The 23,555-nt window shown below is 44.6% G+C and overlaps 2 protein-coding genes and 1 pseudogene across 2 annotated transcripts; 1 reads left to right on the top strand and 2 right to left on the bottom strand.

The window, feature by feature from the left end:
* Nucleotides 1-795: 795 nt before the first annotated feature.
* LOC123410677 (nucleosome assembly protein 1;1-like) lies at nucleotides 796-1,278 on the bottom strand. The gene is made up of 2 exons (XM_045103616.1): nucleotides 1,051-1,278; nucleotides 796-944 (listed from the first exon to the last, which is right to left on the bottom strand). Exons 1-2 carry the CDS (start codon nucleotides 1,174-1,176, stop codon nucleotides 825-827), a joined length of 246 nt encoding a protein of 81 aa, XP_044959551.1. The 5' UTR covers nucleotides 1,177-1,278; the 3' UTR covers nucleotides 796-824.
* Nucleotides 1,279-11,408: 10,130 nt separating this feature from the next.
* On the bottom strand, nucleotides 11,409-13,398 carry LOC123408801 (annotated as a pseudogene).
* Nucleotides 13,399-14,274: 876 nt separating this feature from the next.
* On the top strand, nucleotides 14,275-18,826 carry LOC123408802. The gene is made up of 9 exons (XM_045101847.1): nucleotides 14,275-14,416; nucleotides 14,927-15,258; nucleotides 15,326-15,403; nucleotides 15,553-16,554; nucleotides 17,055-17,116; nucleotides 17,213-17,298; nucleotides 17,986-18,082; nucleotides 18,171-18,461; nucleotides 18,586-18,826. Exons 1-9 carry the CDS (start codon nucleotides 14,275-14,277, stop codon nucleotides 18,620-18,622), a joined length of 2,127 nt encoding a protein of 708 aa, XP_044957782.1. The 3' UTR covers nucleotides 18,623-18,826.
* Nucleotides 18,827-23,555: the final 4,729 nt, after the last annotated feature.

Below are 23,555 nucleotides of genomic sequence, written 5' to 3' on the forward strand. Positions count from 1 at the left end.
ACATGCATCGGAACATGAACACCACTTACCCAATGTCATAATCATGCTCCATTTGACCCTGAAGTTCATCAGCCTACATCACAGATTGAATGAAAAAGTTTAGTATGAATTGTGAAGAATGCATAGTTTGCTCTCTGTGAAATAAGCAATGAATTTTGAACATACGGCATCTTCATCAATGTCCTCATCATCTTCAGCTACTTGTGGGGGGCTGAAAAAGTTGAAGAAGCTCTCTCACTCTTCAGTTTTAGTAATAGGCTTTGTGTTCTTTGAACCTTTCTTGGGTTTCTTCTTTAGAATCTTCTGTGTCACATTTTTTCCAGGATACCACTCAATTTCAGTCCTCCAACACACATGATGTGTTAGTCTAATAACCAATGCACATACAATCATCAATTACAATAGAACATGAGAATCCTATACACGAAACAACAACTAATAGGTAAAGAAATACTAACTTGATTGCTTTCTCCAAAATCGGGTCATCTTCATCAACCATATGATAGGTTTTTGTTTGGACAGAGTTCTTGAGGAAAGGATTTGCATGAAAGAAAAACTCAAGATTGAAACCCTTAGGGTCATCAATTCTAGACCACTTCATATCCTTTAGATATTTCAAAATAGGCTCATCACGCTCTTGGATCTAGAATTAAGCAAGTACATAGTTAGAAATGTATTAAGGGAGGAGCTAAGAACACCTACAAATACATCACGCTATGAATTACCTCCTCACTCAGCACTTCATTTCATTTCAAAGCAGTGAGCCAGAAATCTGGTATTCCTTTAGCTGAAAAAAGGTTAACAAAACATCAGAATGGTGATCTCTAAGAGGCAGTGCAAACTTTGATTTCATAATCTGAATCTCCCCCCTCTACAGCATTTTCACTCGTAGGTTCTTGAGCAACGCCATCAACCTCCACAACTCCATTTACAATGTTGTACCTCTGAAACCATGCAAAACAATGGAACAATTTGCACACAAGGAAATGGACAGAAGTTATATCTTTTCATATATTCACCTGAAACATTATAAACACGGAGTAAGCGTACCTTAGCGTACAATGGTTCATACAGCTTCTGGTACTTGGCTTCAAGGGTGACCCTTTCCTCAAAAAACTTCCCCTCAATCTCATCAAGTCGGCTCCCCGTACGACTCTTGAAGTCACAACCATTCATATCCTCTCCACCTTGTTATCTATTTTTTAGCTAAAATGCAATTCACACACATGAAACATCATGCAGTTTAATCAAAAAAATTACTCCAGAAAATATTTTAAAACAAAAAAAGGTGCGTCTTCTTATGCGAAAAATGAAATATCTGTAAATATAACTTCATAGACGATAGAGTTAATATAAAAATAGCATCCCAATAAATTTTTGAAACACATAACTGTATCGGAAAAATCAGATCCTTCCTTTTAGGAAGGTGATCTCCATGTCCTTCTTCCACCCTGGCTTCACATCGATAGTCGGGATCTCCACCGGGATTGCTTTCTACAAATAGTTGCCATGAAGAAGTAGCCTTCAATGTTTATTTTAGCACCTAAAATCAATTTCTTGTTCTATTAAAGACATGCACCCAAAAACCGAGCAGGCTAAAAATGAAGCTGGCTTAAATATTAGTAAGAACCAAACTATTTGATTGAATCAGTAGAGATGTTGCACTGCTAATAATGTATCTTTGAATAGATCACGAACAATGGTGGTTGTCGCTGCATCTAGTAATGAAATCAAACATACCCAAGTGGTCAGCTACACATTTCTCATGGTTAATCTTGGGAACACATGTATCTCATACTAACATTAAATAATTCAGAATGGTTGACGAAGCTAAAATCAAAATACGGCTTAAAATTCCTGAAAACTGTCAAAATCAATAATACAACTGAATTGTCAGATGGAATACAAAATTAAATTGCATTTATCTAGTTTAACCTCAACCAACTAACACAGTCTCAATATTCAAGAATGTAGTGGCTTTTGATTCTTAATTAGTGATAATGAATTACCACATGTGTATAACAGAGGGAAGCAGAGCATTCTCACATGTGTACCACACTTGAATTTTCTGTAAATATAAGAGGGGGCAGGGCAAAGAGGTTACTTACAAAACATTCATCCTCAGTATCAATCTTGGTATATGTATGTGTGTACATGAGCGTGGTCCTCGCGGTCGGTTCGGATGAAGCAGACCTTTCCATGATTCCGTCCTTGGCGGCGAGGCTGAAGCTGTCTTCGCAGGCGGCTTCTAGTTTCCATGTGTGCGTGTGCTTCTCAAAGACAAATCCATCCAGATGTGTGTCTGCTTCTTGTGTATGCGTGGATCTTCACGAAGAATCAATCCATCAGGCTTAGTTTTCTGGATCGGCCCCTTATTCTCGGCGTCTAGGAGAAGAGGACGCCAAATCTTGAACCTTTGAAGGGCGAGGGAATGGGGAGGAGATAAATCAGCCACTGCCCGCTCCCGAGCCGTGGTTGCCGCATAACAATAATCCGAGCCATCGCCGAACGATTGCTTCTCCCCGTCAACCTTCTGCCGTGGAGCGGCGGCATGGAAACTCTAGCGCCCCGATTCAACCGCGCGCGCCAGACGGCCGTCGAAGCACGTTCACCGGCGAGCACCTCCTCAGCCACCGCCAGGCCTCTCGTTCTCCACCCTCTCTCCTCCTCTTATGAAGATACGCGACCGTTGGCCAAACAATTGCATTGAAGGCCACATAGAGCTCCGGCAACACCTCTCCTGCAGGCAAACAGAGTACTGACAACCATGAGCCATGGAGATCGATTCAAGTAGTGGGATTTGCAGTGGGAGAGGCCAAGAGGGTGCACGCGGTACCACCCGTGGTGAGCGCCATGGACGCACAGGAGGAGGACGACGGCGAGCGTCCCCCGTCGCTGACCTCGGCGCAATATCACACAGCGACCTCCTCACCCGATGCGCAGCCGCGAACACATTGACGACAACGCCGATCTGGAAGCACGGTGTGGTCAGGAGCGCCATGTGCATCTCCTGACCGATCTCGATTTAGGGGCTGACTTAGTGTCACGCCCAAGATGCGACCCTATCCTCAATTTGGCACGAAGACCTCGTCAGGGATAGAAGCGCATCTCTTCGTGTTGCAAGAATGGATATCGTTACAAGTACATGTACTGAAAAGAAGATATATATATATATATATATATATATATATATATATATATATATATATATATATATATATATATATATATATATATATATATATATATATAGAATTGGCTTACACTCGCCACAAGCTACATCAGAGTCACATCAGTACATTACATAATCATCAAGAGTAAGAGAAGGGTCCGACTACGGACGAAAACAAACGAGAAAAGAAGAACGACGTCCATCCTTGCTATCCCAGGCTGCCGGCCTGGAACCCATCCTAGATCGATGAAGAAGAAGAAGAAGAAGCAACTCCAAATGAACAATCAACGCGCTCGCGTCAAGTAACCTTTACATGTACCTGCAACTGGTGTTGTAGTAATCTGTGAGCCAGAGGGGACTCAGCAATCTCATTTCCAAAGGTATCAAGACTAGCAAAGCTTATTAGGTGAGGCATGGTTCAGTGATGAGGTTGCACCAGCGGCTAAGCATATATTTGGTGGCTAAACTTACGAGTACAAGAAATAAGAGGGGGAAGATCTACGAATAACGGACGTGAACTACTGATGATCAAATGAATGATCCTGGACACCTACCTACGTCAGACATAACCCCACCGTGTCCTCGATCGGAGAAAGATCTCACGAAAGAGACAGTCACGGTTACGCACACAGTTGGCATATTTTAATTAAGTTAACTTCAAGTTATCTAGAACCAGTGTTAAACAAAGTTTTCACGTTGCCACATAACCGCAGGCACGACTTTCTGAAAAGATTTAAACCTGCAGGGGTGCTCCAACTAGTCCATCACAAATTACCACAAACTGCATAGAAATCCTCAATCACGAAGCTCACGATCTCGTCGGATTCCCTAGTGGAAAACCTCAACTATGAGATTACCCAAAGCATGACTGGAATCCCGATGCACAAGATATCTCGTCAAAGGTAAAACTAATCCAGCAAGGCCATCTGGTGTGTCGACGAACCCGATAGGAGCCGTGTATCTCGTTCTCAGGACACATCGTCTATGCATAGTGGACGGTAGACAAACCTCGAGTTGCCCCGAGGTGGCACCGCCGACTGCTAGGTGGGTGGACCAACACTCATGCGGAGCACTGGCCCGGGGGGTTGATTAAATTATGCTCGGGGTCCGGAAAGTCCCTATGCAATTTTATTAGGTGATTAGGCAAATGTAGTACCAATGTTGGGCCTTGCCAGACCAGCTTTAATCTAAAACGAATTACCAATGGGGTCCCCATAACAACCCCGATCGTGTTAGGAGCGCTCAATTATGGAACATCACACCGGTAACTAAAAACTAAGGGGGCAAAGGTGGAACAAAACACCAGGCTAGAAAGGCCGAGCCTTCCACCTTTTACCAAGTATATAGCTGCATTAAATTAAATAGCATTTAATATGGTGATATAACAAGGAACCCATGTTTTCACATGGAAGCAACTGCACCTGCAACTAGCAACGCTAACACAGGGTTAAGCAAGCAGTAACATAGCCAATCAGTGGTTTGCTAGGTTGAACAGGTTGAAGGTTTCATGGTGGTAGGCAACGAGACATAGCGATAGAAGCGATAAAACTAGCATGGCAATGATAGTAATGGTATCTGGGGAAATGGTCATCTTGCCTGAGATCCCACTTGGAAGAAGAACAACTCGGTGGAGTCGGCAAACCAACGTAGTCGAACGGGTCCTCACATTCCGACACGCTTGCGGAACTCTATCGAGACGGGCAAACCGGAAACAAACATGAACACAAATATTCACCACACGGTGCACAACATGATGCATAACCTACTATGATGCATGATCAGTTCATTGATGCAAGGGATGGCATGGCAATTCATCTCACGCAAACTCTACACATTAAGTGAAGCTCGATATGCCACGGGTTGCATATCGACGAAACTCCACGATTAATTAATTAATTCACTCCCGATTATTTACACGGCAATATTAAACGTTGTTAACATGGCAAGGGGTGAAGCGACGGTTCTACATGGCATCCTAGACGGCTAACACACGGGACTTAGTACGGAGCTACGACACAAGAGACATGCAACACAATATATTATGCCATGAATGCATTATGCATGCAAGTTCATTACATCACGGCAAGAAGGGTAAGAAGCATATGTCGCCACGGCGAGCGAGAGGGAACCATGGCGGCAAATCGGAAACAATGCCACGACAATGTTCCTATCCCGATAACTCGTCGAGATAACGTGCCAACGAATAGGGAGCGTGTGCGGGAACGGTAAATAAAGATGGGGTGATCCCGTATATCGGGTTCCCATATGTCGGGCACAACAAAAGAGGTGCACGTGCAACGGGCAACAAACGGTGCATACATATATTCATCTCATACAACACATGCATTCGTTACACGACACGTCCCATCGGTATACCTTCGAAGCGTGCTATTCGAAGCGGTTCGGGTCGTAGCGGACCAACGGTCGTCGTGGAAGTAGTCGTACACGGTCTCGTCGACGGTAGTTGTACACGGTTCTCCTCGTCGGCACAGGGCCTTTGGCGTTGGGTCATGGTCTTCGGCGACGGTAGTCGAACCCGTTCCGGGGGTCGTCGCGGACGCCGTTGTCGTCGATCTTGTCGACGACTCATGGTAGGCGGGGATGGTCTACGCGGCGAGGGCAACATAAGCAAGCACCAACACTCTACCTCGGTAACAGCAGCAACTAGCACCTGGCAGCAAGAGCAACATCAACTAAGCAACGGCCAGCAACGCACTAAGCTACGACAACAGCAAGCAACTAGCAAGCATGAGATAGCAAGGCCACGCAAGCAGCTATCTAGCAGCTAATAGCAACAGCTACAGCAACACGCAGGAAGCAACGACAATGTTCCATTCGCGAGCACTCGGCGGGGAACGGTGGCAGGAGCAGCAACAACATGCACCAGCTACTAGCAACATGGCAGCACAGCAGGCAAACACAACATCAGGCAACAGCGGCGCAAGCTAGCTAGCAGGAGCAGCTACAGGCAAGCAAGCAAGCTAGCTAGCAGCGGCACGGGCAGCAAGCAGCAAAGCTACAGGCAGCAGCGACCATCACAGCAGCAAGCAGCAAGCATGCCAACAAGCAAGAGCAGCAATGCAGGCAACGCCACAGCGGCTGCAGCAAGCAAGCAGCTACACAGCAAGGCAGCAGCGGCGGCAACTCGGCACGGGACCAAGGCGGCACGGTGCAAACAGGGCACCGACGGGGAACGGCGGCGCACGGCGCTGCCGGAGGCGGTGCAGCTGGCGAGCGCGGCGGCGAGGAGCTCGCGTGGGGAGGCGAGGCACCGCGGCGAGACGGCTCGGCGGAGCTAGGGCGAGGGGATCCCGGCGGCGAGGAAGAGGCGGCGCGCGGGACTCCGGCGAGAGGAGCTGGGCGGCTCGGGCGGCGAGGTCCAGGCCAGCGCGGCGCGAGGGGAGGGAAGAGCACGGCGGACCGGAGCTAGCAGCGCGGGGCAGGGGGCTCGGGAGACCGAGGCGCAGGAGAGGGAGGCGGCGACGGGGACTGGTGGTCTATGGCGGCGCGACATGGGGAGGAAGACGATGCTGGGACGGGGATGACGAGGAGGGGATCGAGCACGGGAGGCGACGGCGCTCGGGAGGACGCGAGGGAGAGCGACGAGGAGGTCGGGCAAGGCTCGCTAGGGCAGGGGGTCTGCTGGGCCTTGGCCCCAGTGGGCCTCCTGTCCCTCTAAAAGAAAATGTCTTGCACAAAAAAATAGCCGGTTTAAAAAAAAAGGAAACCACAACCAAAAGAAAAAGAGTTTAACTAAAACAAAAATACTTTTGGGCTCCTTAAAACATGCTCCAACTATAAAAATAGATTGGGGTCTTTTTTTTGAAGAATAAAAATAAAACCCTTTTTATATAAAATTAGGCGCTGGTGTTTTAAATAACACAAAAGGAGAAAAAAATAGTTAAAACCAGAGGGTTGCCCCATAAATAATAGGAATATTTTTAAAAGAGGAGGAACATTTTATTAGGCCCCAAATAGAGACTTTAGACTCAGCCACTAAATAAATTGGAAGAAGGGGTTTTTGGAGCTTTGGTGCAACAATGGGTTTTTAGAAGAATCCTAGGCACCCAATCACACAACAAACACAAAGGCACACTCACAAAGAACTCACACTCACAATCACCAAGGTGCAACTAGACACCAAGACAAGCACCCAAGAGAAATGATGACATGCATGATGCGATGATGATGCGACAAATAAAACTAATCACAAGACGGAAACGGAAATAAAAGGGGGAATCTTCTGGACGTCGGTCTCGGGCTGTCACACTTAGGTAGAAAGGGTGTGGGAGGGTGGGTGCGCGACCGTTGAGGGAGGAGGCGCGAGACGTGGAGCGTGCGAGCGAGGGGGAGGAGGCGCGGCGCGGCGAGCGGGGGGAGGAGGCGCGGCGAGCGGGGGAGAAGGCGGGCGAGCGGGGGAGGAGGCGCGGTGGCGGGGGGAGGAGTCGGGCGAGCGGGGGGAGGGGGGAGGAGTCGCGGCGGCGCGGTGGCGGGAGGTTGGAGGAGGCGGGCGAGCGGGGGAGGAGGCGCTGACCGCGAGATGTGGAGCGTGCGAGCGAAGGGATTGATTAGCGCTAACGAAAACTGTCTACTTTCGTTAACGATGTTTTTAGACCCTTGATTAAGTGATTAGAGGGCTGAGATTGTGATTTGGATCTGCCCTCTCGTGCTTTTATTAGTAAGATGATAAGCTTGCACGTGTAACACACGTTTTGTTGAAATTTAATGAATAAACAATATTTGAATATATGAAGCTTACATTTTAGGTTTACATATAGTGATATGTAGTCTTCCACAAGCAAGGATTTAGCAAACATTTCACATACTGTATGAATTTAAATCTTGATGAGATATGTACTGAACACGACTTTCCTAAATCATATATTCAAGGTAGAATTAATCATAATATATATTCACAATATTACGACAGCTGATGTTCGCCACTATTTAGCTGCTAAAACCATCGTCAATGTTGCCCGAAAAACCACCTCGAGTCTGTTCTCTTTGACATTAATCTGCAGGCTGAATCATCTTTTCTTGCATCATTTAGCGCATAGAATATCTTTCTTGTTTCCAGGCTATATGTTTTTTTTATCAAAATCAACAATTCAGTGACAATTGTTCTTCGCAAAATCAACAGTTTGCTTGCTCCTTGTCTCAACACACAAAAAGGAAATCAAATATATCTTGAGGTAAGTAAATATAGAAATTTCATCTAAAAATAAAACATAAAAGCTATGTCAGCCACATGAGAGTTCCATTCTGATTCGTGCAACCTCATTTGAAATCTCAACAAATTAAAGTACATTGTGCATATTCATTAATTACAATATAATTCAAGTCCATTTATGCTACTCCCTCCGTCCGGAAATACTTGTCCTGAAAATACATATAATGGATGTATCTACAATTAAAATAAGTCTAGATACATTCATCTCTAGGACAAGTATTTCCGGACGGAGGTAGTATAAAGGAACAAATCAGATCTATCTAAATATCATTAATATAGAATCACAAACTGCACACACATAAATATATTATTTACAACAATAATTCCAACTGAAAAACAATCTTTAATAATAAAAATAGCTCCATCCATATTTATCATTCAAGTCCAAACATGATCACTTGATCAACACATGAACAAGTAATCACTTACTTTCAGCTTTTTCCATCTAATTCATCACCTGTGAACAAGCATATATTTCGAACATTTGTGACCGAAACTACGGTTATGAAATGAGGAAAAGTAGCAAGAATATATTGCCAGGGTGTTGTTTCTGAAGGAGTACAAAGTCCTAATGTATAAGATTGTGCAAAACAAACACCCGTGAGGTGGATATATGACTTCTTTTTGTTAGGTGATGGATGCAGCTCCAAAAACCAAGCATGCCTTATTTTGAACAAAATGTCCCACACTAACTTTATTATATGCACACATCAAGACAAGTGAATGATATGCACACATTCATTGGACAAATAACTGCTAGTGACAACGCTTTTTGTCAGTAAAGTTTTCGGCTTCCAACTATATAAAGCTTGGCATATAATTGGCGCCTGTTAAAAAATGGCTCAGTACACCAATCTAAATAACTATGTGATCGTCAAGTCTAGGTCCTAGATTGTTTAAAATGGCAGTACTGGTGATGAAACTGGCAACTCGGAGATCGGATGTGATTGTTATTATACCTAAATATTAAAGCTCAGGAATGTTGTTCCATAGTTCAATAGGTCGGCATAAAATAATTATGTTGCCATCAAGTCTAGGTCATTTACAATATCAAACGATGAAATCTTGCTTTCTACAATTCACCAAAGGTTCTAATTTACAAATTTTTTTACTCAAAGATCTAATGTCTACTGATCTCTCTCAATCTTATGGTTGAGATTAAGATAATTGCAGAAAGCAACATCAACTCAAATTTTAGTCTGCATTGGAAACCATCAAACTATTTCCAGCAAGATAATTTTTTAAGAACAAAGGGAGTATATGACTTCCATTTGTCTAGGAATAATGTAGGTATTCCTATAAGGTAGAATTACCATATACAAATTAACTTCTCATCAAAGTCTAGCACATATGTATCCGTTGAGTTTCACGGCTTTAGGGGCAAGAAATAGTCTTAGTTGCATAGAACAAGATCTGATGCTTCAATATCAAGCAAAATAGTGCACTATCCTCACCAGTATCGAGCAACATATTATCTCTCACATTTTCTATTGGTTTGAAAGCACGGTTGGCTGAATACTCCTAGACCAGAGTTCTACAAAGGTAGTATTAAAGAATCTTGTAATGATGTGTGATCACATCATATTGTCAAAAAACAATTATAGTGCAAAATAAGCAGGCAAGGAACCATGACATGATTTCTAATCTTCAGCATAACTAAGAAATCTAACTATGTTGGTTTAATATAATCACCAATGTCTTGATAGTCTGTAATACAATAAAGAATAGTATCGTTATCTTTCGTAATAGCAAGCAGAATCCATCAGATTGGAGTTCCAAGTATGAACAAGGGCTATATAACATACCCTTGATTTTTGGCCCATCCATGTCATTTTGTATAAAATCCAGTACCACAAAAATAACAAAAAATCCTTCATTACACTGACAGTTCTTGGTCGGACTTCTATCATTAAGGATGAACTTTTCTCATCCGTGTTCTGGACATCTAGTCAGATGGAGTCCCTTCATGCACGCCGGCCCGAAACAGACACGATTGCAATGTTAGGGTTAGCGGAGCGACGCAAAACTGGAATGAATCAAGATGGCAAATGCAATTGATAGGTAGAATCAGTTACCTAATCGCTGGAGGTGTGGCACCCGTGTTTGCCAGATTCGGCGCCGGGCCCGTGGTTGACAATTAAAGCATGCACCAATGGCACGTGAATAATATCTCTTACAATATATCTACATTAGTCAGATCCATTGATTGATCAAAAATGGAATCATGATGTTTCGGTTAATGATATCGATACAAACATTATTTTAGTGTGCTCTCTAGGCAAAGGAAACACAACATACGTGTCCTCTGTAGCTAATATAAAATCATCTGGAGTAATAGGCAACCATACCATAACTGGATTAATAAATTCTGAGGCAAGAAAATCTGTGAATAAGTATTACTGTTCGGACAAACTAAATGAGCTCCATGTACTACCCATGTAAGCCGGAATGGAAATCATCATATACATTTTCTATGCATCAACATATGACCCATTGCAAAACAGAGAACACTTGATGTTCATCGGCATATACTTACTAAGACACAAAGAGAATGGTAACTGTTCCTCTGCTCTCTGAATGAATTCACATACACTCATTAGAAAAATAAAGAATGCTAATTACCCCTCTACCCTCTGCAGAGCCTAAGAAATATGAGTAAAAATTCGATCTGGTGGAACATAGCACCAGCTCATGATCTGTCAAGCAATACGGATAAAGCTATAATAATGGGAAATTAAATAAGCTCCATGTACTGGCCAGGTACTCCAAAATGGAAACCACCATATACATTTTCTATGTATCGCATATACTCGTTAAAAAAACACTTTATGCACATCCACATGTACTCGCTAAAAACGGAGAACATTTTGTGCACATCCAGATGGTAATTGCTCATCTACTATATCAATATGTATTCATCCAGACACACACTCGTTAGAGAAACATAGAATACTAATTACTCCTCTAACCTCTACAAAATATACGAAACAAGGGCTAAAAACTGATTCAGTGGAACCTAACAGCAGCTCCTAATCTGTCAAGTACAAAAGAAATTCCTCTAAACAAAACACATAATCTGTCAAGTACAAAGGCAGATCCAAAAACAGGGGACACACATGTTTCCCCAAGCAGCACATAGAAAGCAAATAACCAATTTCTCAAATGAGTGTAGAGTTTGTACCTTCGGTTTGCCAGCCACCTTCCCAGTCAAATACAAAAGAAATGTATTCGCAAGGTCAGTTGAACAGAGTAATGTTGCAGAGAGCAGAAATAGGTGCTTCTATGGCTGCAAGATAAGATTACCTTCTTCGTTGGCTTGCTTAGCTCTTCCTCGTCTTCATCCTCATCTTCGTGCTTGTCCTCATCCTTGTCATCTTCTTCATCATCGTCATCCTCATCACCATCTTCCATATCATCAAAATCCTCAGCTTGCACAGCCTCGCCGGTAAACCAAGAAATAGCATGAGGGATGATCTTATTCCTTATTGTAGACCTAAAAGTTAAATTTCAACAGCAACACAAAATCAGCAATATGGGCCTTGTGCCAGACCCAAATACACAGCTCGATGTGTAGACATGGCATTATATGCAGGGCAATGGTCTCTTGTTCCCATTAAAAAACATGCATCGGAACATGAACAACACTTACCCAATGTCATAATCATGCTCCATTCGACCCTCAAGTTCATCAGCCTACATCACAGATTGAATGAAAAAGTTTAATATGAATTGTGAAGAATGCATAGTTTGCTCTCTGTGAAATAAGCAATGAATCTTGAACATACGACATCTTCATCAATGTCCTCATCATCTTACGAAACAAGGGCTAAAAACTGATTCAGTGGAACCTAACAGCAGCTCCTAATCTGTCAAGTACAAAAGAAATTCCTCTAAACAAAACACATAATCTGTCAAGTACTTGTGGGGGGCTAAAAAAGTTGAAGAAGCTCTCTTACTCTTCAATTTTAGTAATAGGCTTTGTGTTCTTTGAACCTTTCTTGGGTTTCTTCTTTAGAATCTTCTGTGTCACATTTTTTCCAGGATACCACTCAATTTCAGTCCTCCAGCACACATGATGTGTTAGTCTAATAACCAATGCACATACAATCATCAATTACAATAGAACATGAGAATCCTATACACGAAACAACAACTAATAGGTAAAGAAATACTAACTTGATTGCTTTCTCCAAAATCGGGTCATCTTCATCAAACATATGATAGGTTTTTGTTTGGACAGAGTTCTTGAGGAAAGGATTTGCATGAAAGAAAAACTCAAGATTGAAACCCTTAGGGTCATCAATTCTAGACCACTTCATATCCTTTAGATATTTCAAAATAGGCTCATCACGCTCTTGGATCTAGAATTAAGCAAGTACATAGTTAGAAATGTATTAAGGGAGGAGCTAAGAACACCTACAAATACATCACGCTATGAATTACCTCCTCACTCAGCACTTCATTTCATTTCAAAGCAGTGAGCCAGAAATCTGGTATTCCTTTAGCTGAAAAAAGGTTAACAAAACATCAGAATGGTGATCTCTAAGAGGCAGTGCAAACTTTGATTTCATAATCTGAATCTCCCCCCTCTACAGCATTTTCACTCGTAGGTTCTTGAGCAACGCCATCAACCTCCACAACTCCATTTACAATGTTGTACCTCTGAAACCATGCAAAACAATGGAACAATTTGCACACAAGGAAATGGACAGAAGTTATATCTTTTCATATATTCACCTGAAACATTATAAACACGGAGTAAGCGTACCTTAGCGTACAATGGTTCATACAGCTTCTGGTACTTGGCTTCAAGGGTGACCCTTTCCTCAAAAAACTTCCCCTCAATCTCATCAAGTCGGCTCCCCGTACGACTCTTGAAGTCACAACCATTCATATCCTCTCCACCTTGTTATCTATTTTTTAGCTAAAATGCAATTCACACACATGAAACATCATGCAGTTTAATCAAAAAAATTACTCCAGAAAATATTTTAAAACAAAAAAAGGTGCGTCTTCTTATGCGAAAAATGAAATATCTGTAAATATAACTTCATAGACGATAGAGTTAATATAAAAATAGCATCCCAATAAATTTTTGAAACACATAACTGTATCGGAAAAATCAGATCCTTCCTTTTAGGAAGGTGATCTCCATGTCCTTCTTCCACCCTGGCTTCACATCGATAGTCGGGATCTCCACCGGGATTGCTTTCTACAAATAGTTGCCATGAAGAAGTAGCCTTCAATGTTTATTTTAGCACCTAAAATCAATTTCTTGTTCTATTAAAGACATGCACCCAAAAACCGAGCAGGCTAAAAATGAAGCTGGCTTAAATATTAGTAAGAACCAAACTATTTGATTGAATCAGTAGAGATGTTGCACTGCTAATAATGTATCTTTGAATAGATCACGAACAATGGTGGTTGTCGCTGCATCTAGTAATGAAATCAAACATACCCAAGTGGTCAGCTACACATTTCTCATGGTTAATCTTGGGAACACATGTATCTCATACTAACATTAAATAATTCAGAATGGTTGACGAAGCTAAAATCAAAATACGGCTTAAAATTCCTGAAAACTGTCAAAATCAATAATACAACTGAATTGTCAGATGGAATACAAAATTAAATTGCATTTATCTAGTTTAACCTCAACCAACTAACACAGTCTCAATATTCAAGAATGTAGTGGCTTTTGATTCTTAATTAGTGATAATGAATTACCACATGTGTATAACAGAGGGAAGCAGAGCATTCTCACATGTGTACCACACTTGAATTTTCTGTAAATATAAGAGGGGGCAGGGCAAAGAGGTTACTTACAAAACATTCATCCTCAGTATCAATCTTGGTATATGTATGTGTGTACATGAGCGTGGTCCTCGCGGTCGGTTCGGATGAAGCAGACCTTTCCATGATTCCGTCCTTGGCGGCGAGGCTGAAGCTGTCTTCGCAGGCGGCTTCTAGTTTCCATGTGTGCGTGTGCTTCTCAAAGACAAATCCATCCAGATGTGTGTCTGCTTCTTGTGTATGCGTGGATCTTCACGAAGAATCAATCCATCAGGCTTAGTTTTCTGGATCGGCCCCTTATTCTCGGCGTCTAGGAGAAGAGGACGCCAAATCTTGAACCTTTGAAGGGCGAGGGAATGGGGAGGAGATAAATCAGCCACTGCCCGCTCCCGAGCCGTGGTTGCCGCATAACAATAATCCGAGCCATCGCCGAACGATTGCTTCTCCCCGTCAACCTTCTGCCGTGGAGCGGCGGCATGGAAACTCTAGCGCCCCGATTCAACCGCGCGCGCCAGACGGCCGTCGAAGCACGTTCACCGGCGAGCACCTCCTCAGCCACCGCCAGGCCTCTCGTTCTCCACCCTCTCTCCTCCTCTTATGAAGATACGCGACCGTTGGCCAAACAATTGCATTGAAGGCCACATAGAGCTCCGGCAACACCTCTCCTGCAGGCAAACAGAGTACTGACAACCATGAGCCATGGAGATCGATTCAAGTAGTGGGATTTGCAGTGGGAGAGGCCAAGAGGCCGCTCGGTCCGCCCCCGCCTCGCGCAACCGCCGTTGCCCCCGCCGCTAGCACCCGTCCACATCTCCCGCCCGGCCCGTCGCCGCTCGCCTCCGCCCGCATCGCTCGCTCGCCCGCTCGGCCCTGCCCCTGCCTCGCGCAGCCGCCGCTCGGCGCTCTCCCCCGCACCGCCGGATCGGCCCATCCCCGCCAGTTCCGCCGCTCGCACCCGTCAGCGTGCCCCGCTGTCCCCGCCACCGCGGCGCTGTCCGATCCCCCACTCTGGCGAGCCTGCCGCACTTCCCTGCTTACTCTTCGTAAGCAACGCCGGGCACTCGTATCTGGTAACTGCGGCATCCCAGCTAGCCTCTCACGCCGCTTTCGTTGTCTGCCCTCCTTTGCAGGAACCCGAATCGCTGGCGACGCGGCGGCCGCAGCTCTCGCGGGAGGAAGAGCGGTGCGTACTCCTCGTGCTCTCCCGGGTAATCCTCTAGCTTGGATTTTAGAATTTTATTTACTGCTGCTTTACATTTTCCGTTCTCCCGTTCTTCCCATGATTTTTTAGACTTTCCGTTCGTTATTAATTGTACTATAGGTAAATAAGGCAATTCGATGATGGGACCACGACAAGGTGGACGATTGGGAGCAAGGGTGCGCATCGGATCAGGTATTGCTTCGGATTTCAGTTGCTTATGTTTTGGTCCCTTTTGACCTCTTTCGAGTACTACACATTATTCTGAAGCTTCTGAAACTCAATGACTCTGAACTGAAAGATGAATTCATTTGCCTGTCCATTTATCATATTCAGAAGTTACATTGGGATCCTGGTTACCAATTCAATGCGGGGAAAGTTGTAAGCCTTGTCACGGATGACCGACATAGTTTGAGTAAAGATTCTGCACAGTTTGGAATTGTGTCAGGCAGTCTCCTCCAGCTCTTGTGCTCTTTAGTTGAGCAAAGTGACATGGAAGACATGGACCGACGAGATGTATTTGTGAAACTTGCAGATGTCATTCCTAGATTAGCATCTTACTTACAAGAGCAACAGCATATCCCAAAAAGTCTCTCTCAGTATTCAAAGCACAAAATATTGGTAGTTTTCATACATCCAACAATCTTTTGTTACGAAGTGAAACAATCTGTAACCAAGTACTCATCAGCCATTGCTTTCTCAATGCAGATGTTAATGATAAGGCTTAAGCCTCACATACAACAGAACTGCTCACATATTGTTTGTTTGCTGAAATTACTTCGACACCACTTTCAGAGTCTACTCCATGAACCTATGTTCCAACATAGCACTAAACTGGAGAATTGTTTAGAAGGATCCCCATTTTTGTTGAGTGGTGTAGGTTTGGGCGAGCTTCAGGATAAATCTACCCGACACTTACAAAGACAGGCTATGTATTTGTTTCTTAGTTGTTCGATATTCTTGGCTTGCAGTGGAAATGATAGTAGACTGAATTGTTCATGTAAGAGCGATCACAAAGGGCAAGGCTGCACTGATAATTGCAACTATTTTGGCTTATCAGAAATCTCGGTTTGGTTTCAGAGATGTTGCTTAGACGAGATTTTGGACTCAAAATCATCAACAGACATTGTTTTATGCTTTCTGCAGTTATATATGGAGGAGGTATGCTTCTGCTCTAAATACCAGAAAGCTTGTTAACTTTGTTCATTGTTCAATGGCAAAACGAGCTTCTGTTTGAGTTGGTCGATTTTCATTATGTCTTGTAGGTACTAGATAATTTGGGTTTTATCTTCATACTCATGCATTTCTGCTTCTGTTTGTCTTCATAAGTGATTGTTGTCACCTTTTGCAGGTAGTTTGTTTCTTTACAGTAGAGTATTTGGATCTATATTAGTTCACATTGCTAGGGAGTTGCTTTCTATGTTGAGTACATCTTGAGCATCAGTCAGATATCATGCTCATTATACCTCAGATTTGCTAATGTTTTTCTTTTCACATACAGTTCCTCTCCTCTCTTGTCCCCGTTTGTACAATGTAAATTGTACTTCAGGCCAAATGCTGAAGCCTTTATCTTCTTAATGCTTTGTTTTTTAGTGTTAACATGTATTCCTTGTGTTTGAGCAATTTTTATAGTATTGGGCATATGCTCCTTCATATTGCAGGACGATATGTTATTCATCATTCTCTTGCAGCTTTTGGATGCTCCACTTATTTCGTTGGCAATGTAAGCAGAAGATATACCATGCAACATTTCATAATGGAAAGTTATCCAGACTGTAGGTATGTTTATATAGTTATGACCTTCTGTCCAAATTTGCAGAGATAAGATGGAAACTAAATGGACGTCTGAACTGATTGGTGCCAAACTGTTCTCCACCATTTTTGACCCAGTTTATATTTTTCATCAATGGCTTTCATTGCTGAGTCAGTCAACATGTTATACGTCTTATTCTGTTAGAGTTGCTAGATGCTTATTGATCTTTGCAAAGCAGTATTATGACAATCAGTTCTTGTTCATTTGATTGTGCAAATAGCTTCATACTGTCATGGTTTCTTGGTGTTGTGTTATCAAAGATGTAGCAACAAACTTCCAGTAGTTTATGCAGTACAGGATAGGAGATGCCATCCTATAATGATTTTTTGGCCGAGGAATTCTGGTTACTGCACTTCATAGAGTAAATTGGCAGTAATTCATTAGGGCTCTAATAACAATCAAGATAATAGGTCCGAGTAAGTGTACATCAGCTACCATAGCTAGAGGTAAATCATCTCTTGTTACTATCTCGTACCCAACTTAAGCATATTGGTTTTCCAAGTGAGTGTGAGACTGTAGGCATTGGTAAATTACGGATAGTCCGTAACTTCAGACTGTAGGAATGTGTTGCAATTTGCACGTAAGTACAAATAAATATATTTTTTATTAGATCTTTCAAGCATATGGATTGTTCGGCAATTTGTAAGAGACTTACCAAATGTGTTATTTAGGATTCCTGCCTTTGCTGACCCATTAGTCGTTTCTTTTCTATAGAACATCCAAATCCATTCTCCTGTTTGACTGTATAATATACCATTTGAGTCGTTAATAGTTTGTTATATTTATTTTGCAGCTACACTATGATGATCACTTTGTACTTGTTGATTATCTCATAGCTAAAGATGTAGGTGTGCATTATGCCCAATATCTATTACGGTCAGCTAGCTTCCATTTTCTTTCTGATACAGTCAAATGACAGACACGTGTAGGCTCCCCATTGTGATATCTATGTCTCTATTCTCAGGTGCCTACGACTGGTATCCAGGTGTTGGGATGCTTTTGTTGACGACTCAGTTTACGAGGCGCAGATACAAAAACTCAACTGTAAAAGGCAAAGAATCTTCAAAAATATAAATAGTTTCACTGGTAGCTCAATGGAAGGCACCAAGTTAGGTTCCGCTCATTACAAGGAAAGTAAGAGGAAAGAACCACTTTTCCTGAGTGCTAAAGTATGCCTCCTTTCGTTCAAGAGAACATTGGAAGATCTTCATAAGAAAGATTTATTCCCTTACAATCCAAAGCCTCTCCTTAAAAGGTCAGTGACCATGATGATCTTTTCCCCATTTAGTTAAGTGATATATTGTTTTGCTTCTACTTTCCCCTTTTTTCATTCAACTACATTTTACTCAAAATGAGCATACAGATAATGTTTTCTGCAGCTTGGCCAGATTTGAGGAGCTCTGTTTGCAGTACTGAAACAATTAAGTTGCGCGTGGGGACACACTACTATTTTTGTGGTTGAATATTTGGTAATCAGATACTGTAATTTCCTTTGCTGGTTACATGTGTGTATATTGATTTGCACAATTCGTCCTCCTTTGGTTGTATAATAATATAACCATAGGAACTGAGATGCATGGCATCTCAAATCCTATAAGGAAAGAGATGTCATTTGATTCATAGGATATGATTTTTTTTCATCTGTACTATTAAAAGCATGAGAGGGCAGATCCTACTAGCAATCTGAGCCGTCTAATCACTTGATCAACGGACTTAATTATCATGTTAATGAAATCCTTGTCGCTAACGAAAACTCCCTCGTCGTTAACAAAAACATACTGCCCCGATCGGTCGCGAACTGCTCCCGCAAGCCCCCTCCGGCCCCGCTCTCCCCGCGCACGATCGTAGCCGCCGCTCCGCTTGCCGTTGCCGCCACCCCGCTCGCCCCGCGCACGGCCGTCGCTGCTCCGCTCGCCGATCTCGTCGCCCTGCACACGGCCGCCGACGCCCCTGCGCCGCTCGCCCCGCGCACGGCCGCCGCTCCGCTCGCCGATGCCCCCGCCCCGCGCACGGTCTGCAAGAAGAAGGTCAGAGCGAGGCTCCTGTCGCCCTGCGATGTCGTCGAGGAGGATCACGGGCAAGGACAGCGGCGCGGGGAGCCGGCCTCGTGGAAGAGCGCGGCCCTCGAGGAGGCCATGGTCGGCGTCCCGGAGCATGGCGAGGGCCGATTCAGGTACCTGGTGGACACGTTCGAGAGGCTCCTGTCTCTCTCCCGCGGAGACCGCGAGGCGCGGAGCGGAGGCGGCGTGGGGAGGAGGAAGAAGGAGTCGGCCTCGGTGCCGTCGTCGCCTCAGAAGGCCGAGGAGATCGACATGGCGTCGTACCCCTCCGTCGCGTCGTCGTCCGACCTCTCCTACTGCATCGTCGGCCTCCCCCATCGCAGCAGGTTCATCAACTGATCAATACTCTGATGTCTGATCCATCCATCCATTGGCGTTCCTGATTCTCTCTGCCTTCGTAACGTACTGACATATCTAAGAGCATCTCTAGTAGAACCCTCAAACCCTTAAAACAAAAACCAGTTTTAAGGGTTGAGAATTGCATATTTTTGACACTTTTAAGGGCTGAAAAACAGGGGCAAAGACTAGAACCCTCAAATCCAACCCTCAAAATCGAAATATAGTCAAGACCGCGCGCGCCGGCTGCTGGAGCTCTCGCGCTGCTGCTGCTGTGGCGCCGCCGCGACGAGCTCCTTCTGCGGCAGGGAGAGGGAAGGGGAGGGGCGGCTGGCGCGGCGGCCGGGGCAGGCGCGGGGGGCGGGCGCGGCGCGACGGCGTCCGGGGCGGGCGGGGCGCGACGGCGGCCTGGGCGGGCGGGGTGCGACTGCGGCCGGGGCGGGCGCGGCGGGCGCGACGGCGGCCGGGGCGCGACGGCGGCCTGGGCGGGCGCGGGGGCGCGGCGGCCGGGGCGCGGAGGGAGCGCGGGGCGGCGGCCGGAGCGCGGGTGGAGGCGGGGCGGCGGCGGCCGAGGCAACTTCCTCGCGCGGACGGGAACCAACTACCTCCCGCGCGAGGTGGGAAGTGGAGTGCGGGTTGGGAGGAGTTTCTCCTCCCAACCCTCACTTCTACAGGCTCAAAACTAGTTTGAGGGTTGGACCTCTAAAAATATTTACGGGTTTAAGGGTTTAAGGGTTCTAGTCTACGCCATTTTTCGGACGAAAACTGTAAAAAAGCGGTTATTTTTAAGGGTTTGGGGGTTTGAGGGTTCTACTAGAGATGCTCTAAATCATCTTGTGATAAATCCAGCAGGAGCAGCAGCGGTGGTGGTGAATGAGACGAGCGTCAGGTCAGGATATAATTGTGATTTCTAACATGTACCGATACAATTGTGATTTCTACTTCTTGTGCTCGAACTTCACATGACATCCAGAAAAGATAATTGGTAGGTTTGTATTCCCCCTTCCCTCTTTTCTTTAGAGATAATAAGGCGGTCATCGAATAATATGATTTCAAATTTTTATAGTCACTTGAACTTCATGTTTGTGGACACGTGCGTTGCATGTGCACTGTTATTAGTATTAGTAAGAACCAAACTATTTGATTGAATCAGTAGAGATGTTGCACTGCTAATAATGTATCTTTGAATAGATCACGAACAATGGTGGTTGTCGCTGCATCTAGTAATGAAATCAAACATACCCAAGTGGTCAGCTACACATTTCTCACGGTTAATCTTGGGAACACATGTATCTCATACTAACATTAAATAATTTAGAATGATTGACGAAGCTAAAATCAAAAGACGGCTTAAAATTCCTGAAAACTGTCAAAATCAATAATACAACTGAATTGTCAGATGGAATACAAAATTAAATTGCATTTATCAAGTTTAACCTCAACCAACTAACACAGTCTCAATATTCAAGAATGTAGCGACTCTTGATTCTTAATTAGTGATAATGAATTACCACATGTGTATAGCAGAGGGAAGCAGAGAATTCTCGCATGTGTACCACAGTTTAATTTTCTGTAAATATAAGAGGGGGCAGGGCAAAGAGGTTACTTACAAAACATTCATCCTCAGTATCAATCTTGGTATATGTATGTGTGTACATGAGCGTGCTCCTCGCGGTCGGTTCGGATGAAGCAGACCTTTCCGTGATTCCGTCCTTGGCGGCGAGGCTGAAGCTGTCTTCACAGGCGGCTTGTAGTTTCCTTCTGTGCGTGTGCTTCTCAAACACAAATCCATCCAGATGTGTGTCTGCTTCTTGTGTATGCGCGGATCTTCACGAAGAATCAATCCATCAGGCTTGGTTTTCTGGATCGGCCCCTTATTCTCGGCTTCTAGGAGAAGAGGACGCCAAATCTTGAACCTTTGAAGGGCGAGGGAATGGGGAGGAGATAAATCAGCCACTCCCCGCTCCCGAGCCATGGTTGCCGCATAACAATAATCCGAGCCATCGCCGGCCGATTGCTTCTCCCCGTCAACCTTTTGTCGTGGAGCGGCGGGATGGAAACTCTAGCGCCCCGATTCAACATCGCGCGCCAGACGGCCGTCGAAGCACGTTCGCTGGCGAGCACCTCCTCAGCCACCGCCAGGCCTCTCGTTCTCCTCCCTCTCTCCTCCTCTTACGAAGATACGCGGCCGTTGGCCAAACAATTGCATTGAAGGCTACATAGAGCTCCAGCAACACCTCTCCTATAGGCAAACAGAGTACTGACAACCATGAGCCATGGAGATCGATACAAGTAGTGGGATTTGCAGTGGCAGAGGCCGAGAGGGTGCGCGCGGTACCACCCGTGGTGAGCGGCATGGACGCACAGGAGGAGGACGACGTCGAGCGTCCCCCGTCGCTGACCTCAGTGCAATATCACGCGGCGACCTCCTCACCCGATGCGCAACCGCGAACACATTGACGACGACGCCGATCAGGAAGCACAGTGTGGTCAGGAGCGCCATGTGCATCTCCTGACCGATCTCGATTTAGGGGCCGACTTAGGTAGAAAGGGTGTGGGAGGGTGGGTGCGCGACCGTTGAGGGAGGAGGCGCGAGACGTTGAGCGTGCGAGCGAGGGGGAGGAGGCGCAGCGCGGCGAGCAGGGGGAGGAGGCGCGGCGAGCGGGGGAGAAGGCGGGCGAGCGGGGGAGGAGGCGCGGTGGCGGGGGGAGGAGTCGGGCGAGCGGGGGGAGGGGGAGGAGTCGCGGCGGCGCGGTGGCGGGAGGTTGGAGGAGGCAGGCAAGCGGGGGAGGAGGCGCTGACCGCGAGATGTGGAGCGTGCGAGCAAAGGGATTGATTAGCGCTAACGAAAACTGTCTAATTTCGTTAACGATGTTTTTAGACCCTTGATTAAGTGATTAGACGGCTGAGATTGTGATTTGGATATGCCCTCTCATGCTTTTATTAGTAGAGATGCGGCAACGGCTAGGAAGAAGATAGATCATTTAAAAAAAATATGGATGAGAATGGTGTATGGGTACAAGATACGGATATGAAAAATCATATTTTGAGGTATTTTACAAACCTATTCAAATCAGAAGTTGTACAACCGGACCCGGAGGTCATATCTCTGGTGAAAAAGAAAGTGACGGATGAAATAAATAATGATCTTCTAGCTCCTTTTACAAAAGAGGATGTACGAAAGGCATTATTTGATATTGGAGATTTAAAAGCACCAGGACCAGATGGTCTGCATGCTGTTTTCTATAAAAGATTCTGGTCTATGTTAGGGGATGACCTGACAAAAGAGGTACTTCAGGCGGTAAACACTTGCTCTATACCTGATGGTTGGAATGATACTGCAATAGTTATGATTCCAAAGGTTAATGCTCCAGAAAAGGTTACTCAGTTTAGACCTATTAGTCTGTGCAATGTGGTTTATAAAGTAATCTCAAAAATGATTGCAACACGATTGAAGGTTATCCTTTCAGAAATTATTAGCACGACCCAAAGTGTGTTTGTGCCCGGACATATGATTACTGACAATATTCTAGTGGCGTATGAATGTTTCCATAAAATAAAGAAAAAAAGAATGGTAGAGAGGGTCTATGCGCTATAAAATTGGACATGTACAATGCGTATGATCGAGTTGAGTGGCCTTTTCTGAAGGAAATTATGCTCAAGCTTGGTTTTTAAGAGAACTGGGTAAATCTGATTATACAATGTGTTTCATCTGTGGAATACCGGGTTTGTTTTAATACGGAAGAAACAGTGAGTTTTAAACCCAATAGAGGACTGAGACAAGGAGATTCCCTCTCTCCTTATCTATTTTTATTATGTACGGAGGTACTAACTGCTCTCTTAGAAAACACAGAGGAAAATAGAAGAACATCTGGAATAAAGGTCAGTAAAGATGCACCAGCGATTTCAAACCTTCTATTCGCAGATGACTCCTTGATTCTTATGAAAGCAAA

The sequence above is a fragment of the Hordeum vulgare genome, chromosome 7H, assembly GCF_904849725.1.
Source record: "Hordeum vulgare subsp. vulgare chromosome 7H, MorexV3_pseudomolecules_assembly, whole genome shotgun sequence".
NCBI classification, from domain to species: Eukaryota; Viridiplantae; Streptophyta; class Magnoliopsida; order Poales; family Poaceae; genus Hordeum; species Hordeum vulgare.

Excerpts from the sequence above, each read along its gene's own strand:
- LOC123410677 (XM_045103616.1), bottom strand. The coding sequence starts at position 1,176 with ATGAATGGTTGTGACTTCAAGAGTCGTACGGGGAGCCGACTTGATGAG. Across the intron at positions 945-1,050 it reads ATGAACCATTGTACGCTAAG|AGGTACAACATTGTAAATGG; the intron begins GTACGCTTACTC and ends GCATGGTTTCAG.
- LOC123408802 (XM_045101847.1), top strand. The coding sequence starts at position 14,275 with ATGAGCGTGGTCCTCGCGGTCGGTTCGGATGAAGCAGACCTTTCCATG. Across the intron at positions 15,259-15,325 it reads GTAAGCAACGCCGGGCACTC|GAACCCGAATCGCTGGCGAC; the intron begins GTATCTGGTAAC and ends CCTCCTTTGCAG. Across the intron at positions 16,555-17,054 it reads TGCAGTTATATATGGAGGAG|GACGATATGTTATTCATCAT; the intron begins GTATGCTTCTGC and ends TTCATATTGCAG.